Source organism: Aethalodelphis obliquidens, unplaced genomic scaffold (genome assembly GCF_003676395.1).
Source record: "Aethalodelphis obliquidens isolate GAN/ISIS:26980383/991018 unplaced genomic scaffold, ASM367639v1 scaffold29, whole genome shotgun sequence".
NCBI classification, from domain to species: domain Eukaryota; kingdom Metazoa; phylum Chordata; class Mammalia; order Artiodactyla; family Delphinidae; genus Aethalodelphis; species Aethalodelphis obliquidens.
Genome location: NW_020837973.1, coordinates 11,977,930 through 11,990,514, shown reverse-complemented (window position 1 = coordinate 11,990,514; position 12,585 = coordinate 11,977,930). Strand labels below are relative to the sequence as shown.

At 48.9% G+C, this 12,585-nt stretch overlaps 1 protein-coding gene across 4 annotated transcripts in view; it reads right to left on the bottom strand.

The window, feature by feature from the left end:
• The window catches only part of TRIO (trio Rho guanine nucleotide exchange factor), a 363,915-nt gene that overhangs the window by 158,053 nt on the left and 193,277 nt on the right, over nucleotides 1–12,585 (bottom strand). For all 4 annotated transcript variants that reach the window (XM_027125334.1, XM_027125333.1, XM_027125336.1 and 1 more), the window contains exon 10: nucleotides 10,872–10,994. In XM_027125334.1, the coding sequence (XP_026981135.1) occupies nucleotides 10,872–10,994 (123 nt within the window). The remainder of the gene's footprint in view (nucleotides 1–10,871; nucleotides 10,995–12,585) is intronic.

The window sequence follows — 12,585 nt, the reverse complement described above, 5'->3', positions numbered from 1 at the left end:
GAAAAAGGAAATAGTAACTACAATGGCAATAAAGTAGCCAGAGAGCTGAGAGTTGAGTATCAATTGGGTGTCTAAAATACTCTGAAAATTACTGTTTTAATTCTTGATAAGCGAGGCTGCAAATGGCTTCCTCAAATCAACAGGTTTGTTAGAGACCCGACAGTGTTCGAGGGACCTGCTGGCCAGAGGGCTGCCGACGGGGACGGGGAGCAGTCCAGCCGGGTGGGGGACCTCAGTGCAGGAAAGAACAGAATTCAGGCCCCGAGAAGCCCAGAAGAGGCATGCGGCTCCCCGTGAGAGACTGGCTGAACCCTTCGTCCTTCTCCTTCCCCAGCATTTCAGCCCCACAGCCGAGCAGGGTCGGCACCTCATGGGTGAGATGGGGGTGGCCCCAGGTGTGCGAAGGCGCCCCTGTGGGGAGTCCGAGCCTGATGGGGCACAGGGTGCCCCTGCACTGGGAAGCCTCCCAGGTGGAGACTGGTGGCCTCCAGGGGTATTAACCTACTAATAAGCCAATGCATCAGGATGATGAGAGGCGGGTTCCTCATTTTGGAGAAGGAGAATACTTGAGTCAACCCTGCAACACTGGACTGGAACTGGAGGATCCACGTAAGTTCACGGTTTTCAAGAGACACGTGTGTAAGTGCGCATGTACCCTCATGTCCCTCCCCCGCCCCCCATCCACCAAGAGGACCTGGGAACAGCGATGGCCCAGCAGCACTAAGCATGGTAGCACCCAGATCTCCACTTGTAAGCACCATTCTGCTCTGGAGGGAACCAGGGCTCCGTGGAGAAATGGCGGACTCCAGGGTTGGGGTGAGACAAAGTACAAGATGAATCTGCGACATCTTACCGTGCCCCAAAGCAAGGAGAAGCCCAAGAACAATGTGGACAGGAGACAGAAGCCAGCTTGAGGAGGCGCATGCTGGCCAAACGAGGGACAATCTGAGCATCAGAGGGAACAGTGACAGCGATGGAGGATAATCCGTCCACTCAACCGGAAACCAGGAGTCCCGACTGACACAGAAAGTGAAACTGGAGGATGGACGGCATAGTTATAGAATTTCAAAGTACCTCCCCACAAAGTACTTGCTAATTACAAAGGGGGAACGGCTCACTTTACAACGGAGACATCGGGCAGACACCACCTTAACCCAGGGATCAAAGTGGACACCACAGGTAACAGGACAGATTAAACTGTGCAACCCTTGAAGGGACAGAGTTAGGAGGACACGGCAGCACTCCCGGGATACACCTGCCGAAGACGTATAACCAGAGTACAGGCATGAGGAAGCATCAAACAAACCCAACGTAAGGGGCATTCTCCAAAACAACGGGCCTCAGAGTTTCCAAAATGTCATGTCACAGAAGTTAAGGAAGGACCAAGGAGCAACTCTAGGCTGAAGGACACTAAGATGTGACGACTAAATGTCACAGGTGGCTCTACACTGGATCCGTTAGCTATGAAGGACACGGTGGTCTGAGGGTTAGAAGGTAGCCATGTGTCAGTGTTAATTTCCTGATTTTGATGGCGGTATTACGGCTGTATAGCAGGACGTTGGTAGGAAACACACACTCGAGTCAACGGTTTAGCGTGGCGGGTAGGTTCTTTGTGCTGTATTTCCAACTCTTCTGCAAGTTTAAAAAAGTTTTACAACAGAGTAACATTCAGTGTGATAAGTATGAGGTGATCTCAAAAATGATGCTGACGCACACTTAAAGGGCACGCGAGGCCCAAGCGTCAGGGTGGGGTGGGGTGGAGCGGTCCGTCCTGGGCAGGCTCTGAGGGGGTACAGTGTCGACAGGGGATTTAAACGTGACAATAAAGACCAGCTAGAGGGCGGTCTGCTCTTCGTCACCAGCATAGGTCGATGGCTCCCTGCTCCAACTGTGCCCCTGGCAGGAGCACTTACTGGGCGTGGGTCTAAGGGCCTCCCCCACACTGAGCTGTCTGATCCTAACCACAGCCCCTTTTACAGGTCAGAAGACTGAGGCCAGGAGGCCAATCTCAAGACTCAGAGGCCAAGGCTGGCAGGTGGTGGAGCGGGACGCATCCAGGTCTGCCTCAGGGGCCTGGGCTTTCAACAGCCCAGTGTATTGTTCAGCTCACCCCTCACAACGGTGGTTCATGCCGCCCTGCTTCACACGCTGCAGGGCTGACAGTCACCCCCTTCTCCCTGTCCCTCTGGAAAACCATCTTCAGGGGACTTTTCTTTCTTGGTACTATCCAAGTCTCACAAGAATGTTCTGCACTACTAACAAAGGATCCTTCAGAACTCCTAGAAATGATGGGAGAGACGTCAAAGAACCCCATAAGACTGACCGACATGGCCAGACTCGGAAAATGTCTATGTGCACCCTTTACAGAGTCTTTGAAATCAATTACGTGGCCTCATCTGAAAAGCAGTCATTCCCAATCTGACTGCAGAGCTTCAAAGCACAGTTAAAGGGTTTTGTATATATTCACCGTGACCCACTGGGAAGCTAAGCTGTCCTGACTCCTGCGCAGAGCAGACAGTGCACCTGCCCACTTCAAAAGAGTTCTGGAACGACAAAAGCACTTTTCAGAAAAGTCCACTCTCCGTCCTGCGCGGCTCTGGCCAGCGGTGACTTTGTGACAAGAAGCCCTTCACGCAGATTATCAAACCACCTGGGAGATTCCGAAGGACAGGACAGAAAGACTGTCACGTCAGTACCTGGGTGTCGCAGTGGTGACCCACAGCCTCAGGCTGGATAGGATCAGCCCTCCTCTCAGCCCTCCTCGTGGCCAGACGGACGAGGGAGGAGTTAAACTAGGAATGAGAATCACAGCGATGCGGTAACGATGAGGGATAAGGAAGCCATCGACGACGACACAAAAAGAAGCGACGGAAAATGTCGGGGCCACGAGGAGCCTCAGGGGGCCTCACAACCACATGCAGCGTGGATCCGGGATGGGGCCCCGAACACGGGGAAAAGAAGGAAACCTGAACGAAGTACGGACTTCAGTTCATCAGTATTAGTTATTAATCCTGACAGTATCGGTTCAATATTACATTCGTATAATATTATATATTATTCGTATGATATTAGATCAATATTAGCTTATTAATGATAACAAATGTACCGCACTAAAGAACGGTGTGAGTTTTGATAACGGGAAACTGGGTGCAGGGTATGAGAATTCTCCGTATCATCTTCACCATTTTTATGTGTGTGTGTGGTACGCGGGCCTCTCTCACTGTTGTGGCCTCTCCCACTGCGGAGCACAGGCTCCGGACGCACAGGCTCAGCGGCCATGGCTCACAGGCCCAGCCGCTCCGTGGCATGTGGGATCTTCCCGGACCGGGGCACGAACCCGTGTTCCCTGCATCGGCAGGTGGACTCTCAACCACTGCGCCACCAGGGAAGCCCCACCATTTTTCTGTACATCTAAAAGGTGTCTAAGAAAGTTTATTAAAAAGATATGATGTGTATGTATGTACACACACACACACAGAGCAGATTTTTAAAGAACAGCCTTCACCTAGGGAACAGGTCCTGAGCACTGTCCACAGATTCTGTCACCTAGTCCAGCGGTCCCCAACCTTTGTGGCACCAGGGACCGGTTTCGTGGAAGATGCTTTTTCCACGGATGGGGCCGGGGGATGGAGGGAGGATGGTCAGGCGGTCACGCTAGTGATGGGGGCGGCAGAGGAAGCTTCGCTCGCCTGCCCTCCACTCACCTCCCGTTCCTAACAGGCTGCAGACCGGTACCGCTTGCGGACCCCTGACCTAGTTCTTCCCTCCGGGGAGGCTGGCCTCCGGCCCCTCAGCGCAGCCCCTGGGCACAGAGAAAGCTCTCCTCATGATGGGCAGCTACCAGCCTCAAGGTTCCTGCTGGGCAGGTTCTGCACACGTTGCCCCCAGAGGCCTCCGCTCATCAGAGGCCGCACAGTGAGGTGACATTCCTGGGGACGGTCGCTTTATGGGGATCCACGCTTCCCTGTGGGGCCTCCCAGGACCGTGCTCTGCAGCTCTGAGCAGAGGCGCGACGGGGCCTCGGTGCTGGACGGAGCAGACAGCGTAGCACGCTGTATGCTGCACGTACACACCTGTTAAGAGCCGAGTCCTGTTCTCGCATCTATTGTCTCTATAGCCGTGAAGCCGCTTCCCTCTCGAGTTTAGTAAGTGGATCTGCAGGTGACAGAGCCTCCCAACACATGCCAATTTTGAAGGTTTTCCGCCTCTTGGCCAGCAGGTAAATCAACGTCCCAAAGGAAGAAGTGCATTTCTGAATGATCTGGGACACGAAACAGCACTCATTTCGTCTCACCTCTCATTTTACGCTTGAAGACGCTGAGCCAGTAGGAAGGTCTCCGTGGCTCTCCCTCGGCACAGCAGTAGGTGCTGCTGGAGCTAGGGTTAGCCCGCGGCCTGTCTGAAACCCAAGGCCAAGGCCTCCCTGTGCACAGAACCTACCCTGGATCCTTTGGCCATGGAAGAAATGGATCTCCGTGTGTTCATAAACATACGGATGAGAAACACTAGCTTTGGAGCACTTGCTCTGTGCCCCGAAGCAGCCTTGTGACAAGGACACGATTTCACTTCTACTTTATAAGCCAGAACACAGAGACAAAGAGGTGCAGAAACTCAGCCAGCAGTCAGGAGAGCTGGGACTGTCCCCAAAACAAAGGCCTCGGCCAGCGGTCCTCTCAGAAGGGAAGGTTGAGTCACTCAATCTTAGACTTACAGCAGGGAGGAGGCGTCAAGCAAAGGAGGCTGTTTTTGGGTCTGAAGAGACTGGAGTCCCCTCTTCCACCCACTGTCCTGTCCCCAGGGCATCTCCCCCGGGGCCCAGTTCCTGGTCCATGGGGTGGGGTACCAATCCCTGCAGCGAGGACTGAAGGAGATATACTGTAGGGCCAGGCCGGGGTGCGCCCAAAGAGTTTCCTTTTTTCTTGAGAAATAAATTAAAATTGCACAATGTCCTAGGTCTCAAGAAACAGAAGAGCCTTTCAAAGGAGGATCAGACCTTCTCTCCCTACCACCCACAGCAGCTACAGCCTGGGTCTTACGCAAGATGGCCAGAGGCTATATTTAGAAACTGGTTAAAAAAAAAAAAAAAGATGGGTTTTCTTGATCTTAGGAAAGGAGGAAAACACAAGCATGTCACGCCTGAATTTCGGGTGTGCCGAAAGTGCCCACATGCTGTGCTCAGAGCATCCTCCCTGCAAAAGATGAATGAGCTCAGGAGAGACCCCGGGGGTTAGAGAATTGGCCTGATTAGCTTCTGAAAATCCAGAATGAATGATTAAGGTCTCCTGCTTTCCCGAATGCCACACTTCTTTATCCTGGAAAACACGTTAATTATATCGCACACAAAAAAAGTTACTGACAGAAATGGCTTCCTGGAGAACAACTTTGAGATGTTTACGTCTTTGGAAGGTGATCTGAATCCCAGGGGACAAGCAGACATGAGAGAAGGCACCTACGGGAAGATGCTATGCCAGAGATGTACTGACTCCTATTAGAGACATCTTCTGTGCTCTCAAAACCAGCTTCTTCCTTGAACCAGAATTTTCTCAGCTTTCCTGGCTGCTGTACTCATAGCTTTTTAAATCTAAAAAGGGACGCTAAACTTGGACAATTATTTAGAAGGTAGAAGAGCAGGTGACTGTCAAAGAGCACCTTCCTTGCCCAGTCATTTGCAAAAAGCCTCACGTGGAAAGCATTGTTCATTTCTTTTTTAAAGCTCCTGCGTGAACGTGCAACGTGGCTGCGTCTGCTGTGCTCTAGAAATTCATCAGCATGGCGTCATCGGATAGGATCTATCTACTCAACAATCACTGTACGACATACAGAAGGAATGATCTTCAGATTAGTCATGAGGGGGTTCTCGGGTCTGCCGAACCGTGTGCAGAAATGGTCCAACGCTTCCTGATGTGGCTCTAGCAGTGTCTGAAACAGCTGAGACCAGGGGCCTCGCAGCGAAGTCGAGGGCCTGCAGAAGTCACACCGGCTGCACAGCTCGCTGCCGCCAAGGACACAAGAGGCTCTTTTCGGGTTCCCCCTTCTCAGAACACTAGAACCGTTCTACACAATAATCTATATTTAGGAGGTTTTAAATGAATTCAACCATAAGACTTTTGACACTTCGTTTCTGAATCTCTGTCATGTTACTTTACCATGTCATGTTTTGAAGAAGCTGACTTTAAGAAAAATTCATTAAATAAACTGCTAATTCAATATCTTGAAACTAAAGATTGTCTAGAGACAATTTAGCATTCATTTTACAAAGAACCCTTCAAAACACAACCCCAAGACACACACTAACTCACCTTAAACTTAACTATGAAAAAGAAATTTCTTTTCCCTAAACCCAAAATGTGTTTTACCTTTGTGAGTACGTTTCAGAAAATGAGAAAAGGCTCTTTCTTAAGCACTAAAGATGCCTCTCTGTTCCTGTTTTTAAGGTGCCTCCAAAGGCCATTCTGTCCAAAACATACATACATCTAAAGCATGACCGTAGACCTCCCTCTGCCGTAGGACTTGTATTATACTTTGTTTGGACAGAAAGCAATCGAAGACGCGAGGGTAGAGAAGGAAAGGTGGGGAAGGCATTCCCTCCAGTGGCCTCGCCCCTGCACGAGAGCAAGACTGACGTCGTCTTCTCTGGGAAGAGGCAGACAGCTTTCCATGAATGAAGCTACAAACACAGAGTGTAATCTGGCTCGATACCCAGGCCGCTGTCTAGCCCGAGTCCCTGCACGTGGTCTTAATAAAGCCCGGCTCCTTGTGCAGCCGCTTCACACGACAGACCTCTCCTGGCTTAAAACGCTACCCTCCTCCCTCTTACGCCCCTCAAAGAATCTTTATTAAACAAGCTGGGGGGGCTAGAGAGAGAAGCCCACTCCATTTCTTCAGGTCTACAGCCCCCTCCCAGCTTACTACGTTTAATCTGTTCTTATCATAGAGGGGTCCAGGGTGGCCCCCCGGTGTTTCAGAACGAGCCTGAAGTGGGTCCGTGATGCGCAGTTTCTGCAGGTACACGGGCAGCGAGCACCGGGCTCCAGAACCCCATCAGGGACCACTCGGGCCCTGTCACACGACACACACTGAGCTGGACGCGTGTCTGCGGACAGAAAGGATCAGAGCCTTTCACCCTGAGGCAAGTGGAGGGGATTTACCATACAGGAGGGGCTGGTCCCCGTTCACAGCCAACCACGACAGACTGCTGAATGCCCACTCTGGGCAACGGCACATCCCTGTGTGCCTCCTGGCTGCAGTTTTATCAGCCAGGGACGCAGAAACCGGAAGGCCGGTGCCAGGGGCGATGGAGGTAAAGTGCACAACACTCCCTCTGAACCAGCGGTATCTAAAACATGCACCAGCATCAAGCGACATTCTCCAAGTGACGGGAGGGCCTATAAACATTTCATGCCAGAAGGAAAAGAACGAAGAGAAGGAGAAGCTGGAGATCCTGGGCCAAGAGGCCAGAAGTGAGGGGCCAGGTCCCAGCAGGGGGTGGAAGTGAGTGCACGGCCAGGTCCAGGGCGGAGCGCTCAGAGCCTGCCCCCCGGCGGGTTTGCAAAGGAGAGAGGCCCGCGGAGAGGGGAGGCTGGGTGTCTGTGCGTGGCTCCCCAGGCCCCGGCACAATGAACCCCTGGCACACGACTGGTGATTATATGAAGACCAGAGGGAGGGAAACCGGGTGCAGATGTTTGCAAAGTGAGCAAAAGGTGTTTGCGTTTAAGGTTTTTGTTTTTTCATGCACAGTTCAGACTTGGGCTTAAGGACTCTCAATTTAAGGAAAAGAGGGTCAGGTACCCCTTAGAGTCCCAGGGTCAAAATGCCAAAGATGATAAGAAAGCAGTGAGACCCGGCCGGGGAGCGGCGGAAGCTGACAGGCCCCTGCCTTTCTCTGAACCAGGGGTAAAGGCAGTCCTCCCTCCGCTCTGGGGCTCGCCCCAGAAACCTCAAGACGCAAACGTGCCCGACAAAGAAAGTGTTTCCCTCTTGCTGCCCCCTGAGCCCCTGTGTTGACGGCTTTGATTGTCATCTTAGATCTGAAGAAGTAAGATTACCATGAAAAGATAGGGCGAGGGTCGCCACAGAAGGCACCACAGGAATTAGAGGCAGGGGTCAACAGGTGCTGGACGCACACGAGGACACTCGGCGGGCCAACGCCTTCACACTGGAACCGAGCCCACAGTCACGGGTGACCTTGCTACTTGGGGCAGGAGCCTGCTCTGGGTCTGGTTGTTTGCAGTCCCACCTCTTAGATTCTTTGGCGCCTGAAGTCTTTGCTCAGAGGATCCAAATCTCACATCCATCCTCAAACCACAAGGCTACAGAGCAGTAGCTTATCTTATGGAAAAACCAAGGGGAGATGGAACACATTTTCCACATTTTTTCTGCTACGAGAGGAAGGCAAAATATTTGCCAGCAACCTTAAGTAGGGACATCACACGTAATGCAGAAAAGAGAAATCCAGAGACCCATCCTGGTGCGGCAAGGCCGCTGAACACGGAGCCTCTTCCATCCCGCTTCTAAGATCAAGAATGCACGAGGCTGGGTGTCACTTTAACTTTACACACAGAGACTTTTACAGTGTAAAGGAGGTAACTTTTTTTTTTTTTTTTTTTTGGCGGTACGCGGGCCTCTCACTGTTGTGGCCTCTCCCGTTGCGGAGCACAGGCTCCGGACGCGCAGGCTCAGTGGCCACGGCCCACGGGCGCAGCCGCTCCGCGGCATGTGGGATCTTCCCGGACCGGGACACGAACCCGCGTCCCCTGCATCGGCAGGCGGACTCTCAAGCACTGAGCCACCAGGGAAGCCCTAAAGGAGGTAACTTTTTAAAGGCATTTTCCCTGAACAGGACTGAAGTGCAGTTTGCTTTCTTATCTCATGACTATCTCACATCAGTTTCCTGAACCCTCTGTCATGTAAAACCCAGGGACGCACCCACTCCTGCTTATGTTGGCATTACAGATTTTGAGACTAAACCGTTAGATGTATATTGACACTCCCCCTTTTATAACTGAAGGCTCTCTTTATTTCTAATGACGTCTTTATGCTTTCACGTCTATTTGCTTAACACCAATATTCCTATACCAGTTTTCATTTGCTTAATATTTGCCTGGTGGATCTTCTTCTAACACTTTACATACTTTCAAAATTCCTGGGTATTTATGTTTTAGGTTTGCCCTTTGAAAACAATACACAGTATGATTTTTAAAAAACTATTCAATCAGAGAATCTTTCTTTTAACAAGTATAATCTATTTTGCATTGACTTTAATTACTGCTATTTGGGGACAAATTGATACATCTTATTTTGTGATTTCCGACATGATTTTTGTTGTTCTCCTTTCTTTTGCTTCCACTAGACCCATTTTCCTGAGTTTTTACTTATCTGGTTTTCTGTATTTCTTTTCTCTTTATACTTATGGGAAGCGGTGTTTTCTATCCCTGCATTTAGTAGTCATTCCAAAACGCTCACACGCACCCCTGTCTTTACAAATCTAAGATAAGCAACACCTCCTGCCAACCTCCTCAGGACACCTCTCCACCTTCTGTGTTCAAGGCTCCGGGGCTTTGCTCCGTCGTGTTTTTAACTACCGCCCAATTCTAGCGTCTTGTGTCTAAATGGTCAATCCTTTGATTCACAAACATATTTACCAATTTCTGTGTTCATTATTGACCTCAAGCCTTTCTTCTCATATTTCCTTTTCATTCATTAAATTAACTCGTTCAACAAATACTGCTGGACGCTTAGCTGCACCACGCCAGCCTTGTTCTAGGCGCTAGTGACAGAGAAGTGAACAACACAAAATCCCTGCACTCGTGGAGTTTAAATTACAGTGGGTGCTTCCACTACTCTGACTAAACTACACACCTCAGTTCTCCTGTAAGTAAGTGAATGGTAAACTCTCTTGGTCTTGGTCTGTATTTTATTCTCACTGTTGAATGACAGCTCCACTGGGTGTGGAATTCCAGGTTCAGAGTTCCTTTCCCTCAGGTCTCCATCCCACTGTCTTCCAGAATCTGCAGTTACTGGTGAGAAGTCAGCTAAGAGTCATTCTCACGGTTGTGATTTTGTTATTTCTCTCTCCTTGTTGAGACTCTGCCTTTGGTGTTCCTCCGTTTTAACCATAATGTGTCTCAGTTTGGATTCATCCTACAATTTCTTTTTAAAACAACTTCTACCCTAGCTCCTACAGCTTCCACATATATATCATGGCATGGTAATCTCTCCCTCCTTCACTCCTCTTTCTTTCAAAACACAAAACTAAATGAAAGGTACATTTACCAATGTGGGAAAGACCTGGGCGAGATGCCATACATGACACTATCACACACACCTTACTTCCTCTCCAGCAGCCCTCACTGTGCCTACTTTTCAGGTAAAAAAGTTAAGCTCAGAAAGGTTAAGAGACTTTTCCAAAGCCACACAGCTGGTGAGCATTACAGCCAACATTCCAACTCCACAAATCTCATGCTCTTAACACACCACACCCCTGCCTCCTGTTTCTGAAGCACATGACTTTAAAAGAAATAGAAAAGGGAAAAGAAATGCTGGCCCATCATTACAGAAATTCAAGGACTGTTATTCCCTGATTATGAACTGGTATTTTACAAACTAGTCAACAGACACTTGTACCATAAATATGGCAAAAATATCCAAGACATTTGTCTGCTTCAAGAACTTCGCATTTATGAAAGGGTCAACCGTCTAAATCATCTTTCGGCCGGGCCATGACAGCTTCATCTGAAATCTGAGCATTCTCTCTGAATCACCTTCAAACCTACGTCATTAAAGCTAAGTCAACAGAGGTGGGGTTAAAACTGTAATTCAAAACCAACCACATAGGTATTTATGGAAGAAAATAGTAAAAGCCATTGTTTTACCTGTGCTACTTCTTCAAAATCTTCATGACGTTTCTGCAAAGCTCTGGCCCGATGGAGAGATTTCCCCACACCTGTATGTTTGCTCAGAAATGCTTCTCCATGGTTCTCAATCCAGTCCAGCACCTACAATGAAATACAGATATACATGCCATAAAAACCATGCCTGCCTCCATCAGTTTTAGGGCTATCCATTAACGATACAGTCTCTTATCTAAACTCTCTAAGAAACAAGAAACAAGGGAGAAAAAAAATTGGGAGCAACCGGACAGTAATCTAACACGTTGAGAATTACATCTTCTGTCAGCTTTCCCACCACGATTTTAATCAGCTCTTACTTTAATAGTGCAAGTCTGTCTATGTATAAATATTACATGCAATAATGATTAAATTAAATCTCACCTCAGTTTATGCATGACTGAGCCAACAAAACTGCCTGGGTTTTGTGTGAGATAGTGGTAGTCAAGTCACAGAGGAGCAATTTAACTTAACATTTTTATAAGGCTCAAAGCTTCACAACTCAGACAATTGACGTTTAACTACAGAGTTCATGTTTTTCTGTCTCTTCTAAAAGACTTGAAACATGTAAGTAAAACCCAGGAAAACAAAACAGCTAAATGCCTCTGTCCTGGTCTTCGAGGATAATTTATTCTATAAACTAAGCTGGTTGTGTAAAGCTAAACATCCCATGAACTGAAAGACATCCGAGTTCTTGCTAGCTGAGACCCACCACACTACAGAAAAAGAGCGAAAGTAAAGCAGGGCAACCCGACGTTTCTAAGGCACAGCTGGGGCTGAGTAGTTCACTGGCTACTGCACTTGAGAAGTTGCAAAACGCCAACATCATCACACAACATATTTAAGACAACATCAAATACACATTCGTCTCCTTCTGATGGAGAGGAGATAACCAGCCAAAAACGAAGTCAGTGACATCTTTAGCCAGAAACTTTCCTTAAAAGATATTTGAATATCTGAAGACATTTGTTCATGTGTTGCAAAGTACTGAAGGCCACCTCGGATTCTGCAATTAGTAGCCATGGTAACTAAGGATGCAGATCAAAACAATCTTGGACTAAAGACCTGCCTGGAGTCGCACAGCTAGGACTGTGGTCTAGAAGGCAACCTGGAAGGGGCCCAGTCACAGCCCTCCACTAACTGCAAAATTAAGGGGGCCTTAGGGTGGGGAATGCAATGCACAGCTTGGGGAAGACAGTGGATAATACTGCAATAACTGTGTGTGGACTGCTGGGCACTAAATTTACCCGGTGATTGTTTCACAATGTATGCAAATGCCAAGTCACTACAGAGTACACCTGACACTAACCTAACACTGCATGCCAGCTATATTTCAGTTAAAGTAAATAAATAAAAGGGGCGTTAATTTGAGGTTCATTGCTACAAAAGTGATCCCTTGCCCTTTGTTACCTCCACCACTGAGAGATCAGTTGTACTGACAGACATCTAGATAAAAAGAGGCAGCTGCTAAAGGCCTGTCCAGGGACAGCCGGACTCGTCCTCTTCTGCTCCACACCAGTCACCTTCCGGTCTGACTGATGGTCCTTTCTGCATAGGGCTTAGCAAAGTCAGTAATGCGTGTAAATAAAATGGCTCATGAACCTGAATAACTCCCCGGTGGTCCTCTGTAAAGAGCCTTGTAGAATGAGCAGGTGTGTGTGTGTGTGTGTGTGTGTGTGTGTGTGTGTGTGTGTGTGTG